Source organism: Verticillium alfalfae, genomic scaffold (assembly GCF_000150825.1).
Source record: "Verticillium alfalfae VaMs.102 supercont1.6 genomic scaffold, whole genome shotgun sequence".
In the NCBI taxonomy this organism is placed as follows: domain Eukaryota; kingdom Fungi; phylum Ascomycota; class Sordariomycetes; order Glomerellales; family Plectosphaerellaceae; genus Verticillium; species Verticillium alfalfae.
The window spans coordinates 292,247-297,122 of NW_003315033.1; the positions used below are offsets into that span (position 1 = coordinate 292,247).

The 4,876-nt window shown below is 55.8% G+C and overlaps 1 protein-coding gene and 1 non-coding gene across 2 annotated transcripts; one reads left to right on the plus strand and one right to left on the minus strand.

Moving 5' to 3' along the window:
• Positions 1-3,240: 3,240 nt before the first annotated feature.
• Positions 3,241-3,315, minus strand: VDBG_15106. Its single transcript has one exon. It is a non-coding gene; the product is annotated as a tRNA-Gly (tRNA).
• A 653-nt stretch (positions 3,316-3,968) lies between these two features.
• VDBG_05178 (conserved hypothetical protein) lies at positions 3,969-4,522 on the plus strand (the record flags this gene model as incomplete). The annotated part of the gene is made up of 2 exons (XM_003004019.1): positions 3,969-4,187; positions 4,298-4,522. The coding sequence occupies 2 exons, from the start codon at positions 3,969-3,971 to the stop codon at positions 4,520-4,522; spliced, it is 444 nt and encodes a 147-aa protein (XP_003004065.1).
• Positions 4,523-4,876: the final 354 nt, after the last annotated feature.

Sequence of the window (4,876 nt, forward strand, 5' to 3'; positions counted from 1 at the left end):
GATTTTCAGGCACCGGCAACAAGGGGAAGCGTGAGTTTCTCCTCATGTTTTCCTCCAAGCTACCCCCGAGGATGAGGCCTGTTCTTGACAAAGGTCCGCCTCTGGACACATACCTCGCGTGAGGGCCACCCATTTCCCAGAACGAAGAAACAACAAGTCTGAAGGGGGGTTGACTTGGTCCTAATGCCAAAGTGTAAGGCCATGAAGGAACCGGTTCTGTGTCAGGCCCCGAAAGATCAAACTCCTCACACATGAAACCAGCAAAAGACGCGTCCCCCCCCCTGCCCTCTATGACAACCACCGAAAATACTGCCAGATCCGTCAAGGCCTCTCAGATATCTGTCTTCCCTAGCCCGAGGGTTGGGGGCAGACAGTCAAAATCCGGAGGGGGGGGGTGTAATGGGAGATGGGTGTGCAGGGCCCCCATCAGGGGAAGAGGGGAGGAGGGGGACAGAAGATGGCGGCCGGGCTTCCGGGGGTCGACGCGCCGTCGACGGTGGATGTACCAGTCATCTTGCCGCATGGGAGATTCGGCGACATCGCGCCATGTTCTGCAGAGGACTGCTGCAGAAGAGGGGGCAGACCAACAGCCAAAGTCGATGCTGTGGTCGTACAGGAGGAGAGAGGTTTTGGGTTCGGGGGTCTGGGCTCTGCTTGCTACCTGCCTTGAAGGGTGATGAAGATTGGGGGGGGGGGAGGCAGGGACGTGGGTGCAGCGCAGTCAGCGGCCCCAGGCAACGCGAAAGCGCGACCAGAGAGCGACGGTTCTGGTGGGGAAAGAGGGATTGCGCGTTCCGATGGCAATAGCAGATGACATGGTACACGATCGTAGAATTAAAAAATAGAAGGGCAGACAGGACCGATGGTGTTTGATCAAGATGGTATGGATGGATGAATGGATGGAAAGAAATGGATTCCGTTCACGTACCTCCTTGATGATGAGCAGACGGGTTGGTGTTGTTGCTGGATGATTCCGCAGGCGATGCGCTCTGCGGCGGCTGCTGCTGCAGCTGCTGCGGCGGCGGCGGCGATGATGGCTGCTGCGATGGCTGCTGCATGGTCGGCGCGCGCGTTCCAGAGACGAAGAACACTCTGAGTCAGCAAGCACGAAGAGAGAGACGGAGAGGGAAAGCGACGATTGATGACTGTGACGGATGGGGTCGGAGGGTTGATGACTACAGCAGGTCGAGGGGTGTTGATTATAAAGACAAAAAAAGACGCGATGGCGATGGACCCGTCAGAACGCCCGACGGCTGTCCCTTCTGGCGCAGAACAGAGCTAGTGCGTTGCGGGTTTTTGATGAGGCGTGCCACCCGACCAATGGGCGTGCCTGGTGACTGATACCGATCCGGCAGTTCCTCGGTTCCGGTTTTAGGTAATGGCAATGGCGCTGCTGCTGTTGCTGTTGCTGCTGCCTCCGCTGCTGCGGCCTCTGCTGCTGCGGCCTCTGCTGCTGCTGCGCTGGTGCTGTGTGTCGCATGGAGGAAAAGCCCAGGAATGTAAAGGGTGTTTGGCCTGCGCAATAGATGGCATGGCGTCTTCGTCTTTGTCAGACGCCCAGGCCATCGCATTGGCCACCTACAAGCGAATCGTGTCATGCCGATACCAACAAAGTACTCCCTGGCTACCTTACCTAGGTAGGTACCCAGTGAAATGAATCGAGCTTCGTCTTCAGCGTCTGCCTGGTGGAACTATCGAATCGACGGATGTCCCAGGCAGCAAGCAGACCACACTTCCTGGGCTGTTCCGATGATTTTGCTCGTCCAAATTCGACACAGCAATCGAGCCCTCGCCACTTTCTGTCTATCGCACACATCTCGTCGACGGATCACACAGACCAGGACTTCGTTCGTCGCGCCCCAGGAAGCTTCGTCGTTGGGGTGGCTTGGTTGGGTTTGTCAGCAGCGAGCCCAGGACAGAACCAACATCGTCTGACAGGGGGGGGGGCCACCTTGTCGGTCTCCACGGCAAGACAAATGACCCTCCATCTCCAGTCAGCATGGTGGACACCGCTATGTTAGCCTCCCAGCCAGTCAGCAACTCCGACAACCCCCTCGACGACGAGCCACCTGCAGCCAACACAGAACCTCGATACTACGAGAGTCCGACTCCGAGTCCACCGTTCGGCGAGCCAACCCACTCGAATACTTGGGCGCATCTCATGGTACATCGTAGACAGATGGCGTCGAGTTCTTTGAGACCCCCATGAGTGGGTCATGCTGCACTACTACTGGAACTGGAATCGGAGTTTCATCGCCTAGCCCTATTGTGGACGTAGGTACTGTATATGTAGATACACTGGGGAGATCCCCGCCTTGGGGCCAGGACACCGAGATCGACTGCTACAGAGCCGCCGACTCAGAATCCCTGAGGCTTCTGAGCATCGCGTCCCTTCTCGTGCCGAATAACATGTGCCGACAGCGTAGACGTTCCTTTCAAAGCCCATTGATACGGTACACGTCCTGGGGCACCTGCCGCTTCCAACTATCTCGCCATCGGTACCACGATCCCTACGAGCTGACCATCAACTCCACCAAAGTGCCCGGAGGGTTTTGTAGCCGCCGACCAATTGCGCGAGGGAAGATTGGTTACTGTTCATGTACATGATAGCCCGTGGAGTTCGATGAGGACCGTGGACATGGATGCAAGCAGCTCCAACGTCAAGTGTCCGCCCAGTATCATGACGAGGGTCTGATTAGCCAAAACAGAACATGGATGATTTCCCTCGTGGGGTGTTACAGAACTGGTAATCGAGGCTGATGCCAGCCCTGTGAGGAACCTGAGCGTGTCATGTGTCACGTGCCGACTTTCACGACACAAGCTCAGCCAGCTGTGTTTGTTACTCAATTATCAGCCACTGGGTAATTCCATATGACCATTTACTCTGTATATTCGAGGATTCTACGTAGTCAAACTTGCTGGTGTTGATAGCGGATAGTTTCGCCAGATGTCAGATACTGCGTGACGAAACGTCCGCCATGTGACGACGTCGGCATCTGCTATCATTCTATTAAACAAAGATTGGGGAAAGTATGTCGTACGGGAAGTCACGGTGTACTTCGCTGGATTTGATTTCTTCCCTTTATTGGACACCTGAGACCTGAGGGCGTATTGCTCAGCGTAGAGCAAAGCTGGTACTGACCATTCATTATGATAACAACAATGGAAACCACCGGACGATAACACACCCCCCATCCGCAAAATCGGGCAACTTGCGTTCTCTCACCGAGAAAAAAAGTATGCGACAACCACGAAATTGAACCGGGAATCTATTGCTTGGAAGGCAATAATGCTAAACCATTACACCATTGACGCGGCTCGATGAGGGCGGCCATGCATGGAGGGATCCATCACGACGGGGCATGCGCGAACTTTGCTTCGGAACTCACTACACTGCGGAGTCTGAACCTTCTTGTAATGCAGGTCTCATGATGCACGTCAAGCGAGCATTTGAGTTCATGTAGCTAGCTGCGAGGGATCGAAGCGAGATAGCATCTAGCCGAGATTGAACACATCGTCGCGATGGGAGCAGTTGGTCGTGGAAGGTTGTCGGCGAATGCAATCTGGTCGGCAAGGTCAAGTAGAACGACGGCCTTGTGGCGTTGCAACGGAAGGCTTCACTTGACCATGCCGAGATCGTGGTTTTACGCCAGCCAACATAAAATTTGTCTCCTATTCCTACTACCGAGGACGCCCTTGATCTCGTAAACACAAGCAGCCGTGACCAGACAACACGAACGATGAAATACCACGTTCCCATGTGAAGACAGCGGGAGCCCGTGCACCCCCGTCCCCGCCGACCCAATCACCAAGTATTCCACCCACCACACGACCATCTCATCTCATCGCAACCTCTCCTCCTCCTATGAAACCCACAGCCCACCATGTTCCTCCTGCGCGCCACAAGACCTCACCTCAGCCTCGTGCCACGCAACGCCATCCGCGCATTCACAACAGCACCTGCAGCCATGTCGGCCCAAACGCCGACCTTCTCACAGGGCACCGACCCGTCGGCCCTCACGCCCAGACTCACGCCCCTCCTCGCGCCGGGCCGCTGGTCCCTCACCAACGAGGGCGCGGCCCTCGAGCGCACCTTTCGCTTCAAGACGTTCGCCAAGACGTGGGACTTTATGACGGCCGTGAGTTTGCAGTGCAAGCTCAAGAACCACCACCCCGAGTGGTCCAATGTGCGTCCTGCCCGTGCCAGACTGGCCCGCTCGTTCTTACGAGCTGGCATGCGATTTGGGAGGGGGAGACGATGTATCCCCCTTGGACAGATGAAACTAGCAACTGACAGCCTCAGGTGTACAACACGACCTTTATCCGCTGGACGACACACGAGCCAAAGGGCCTCTCGGCAAAGGACGTCACGCTCGCGACGCTCTGCGACGAGTTGGCCAGGGACTTTGGCGAGGTTGTCGAGGACGCCTCCGCCGCGAAGGAGACGCAGGCCTGCGCTCTGGGCGGGCTGGCTGACGCGGCCGTTACGGCGGGGGGCGACTGCTGTGTGCCAAAGAAATAATTCGACAACCTCCGCCATTTTGGCGCTCATCTAGACCTCGGGCGCCGCCAAGAGAGGCATATTCAGGTTCCATGAACGAAAAAAAAGGAGCGTGTTTGATCGTTGTATTAATAGTGTAATTAATCACCATATGTAAATGATGGGCAGCCCCCTACTGTATGTACAACACGGAAAGAACCTGGCGAAAAAAAAGAAAAGACTCGCCCACTGCCCCTTGCCCTTTTCACAACCCTTCAGACCGTGCCCCGACCTTTGGGAAAACATGAAAAACGCCGTCCCGATGAGTTTTCTTCAAGTACGCATGGCAAGATGCTGTCATCACTGCCTGCGCTTCATTTGGGAAAGGAAAGGCTC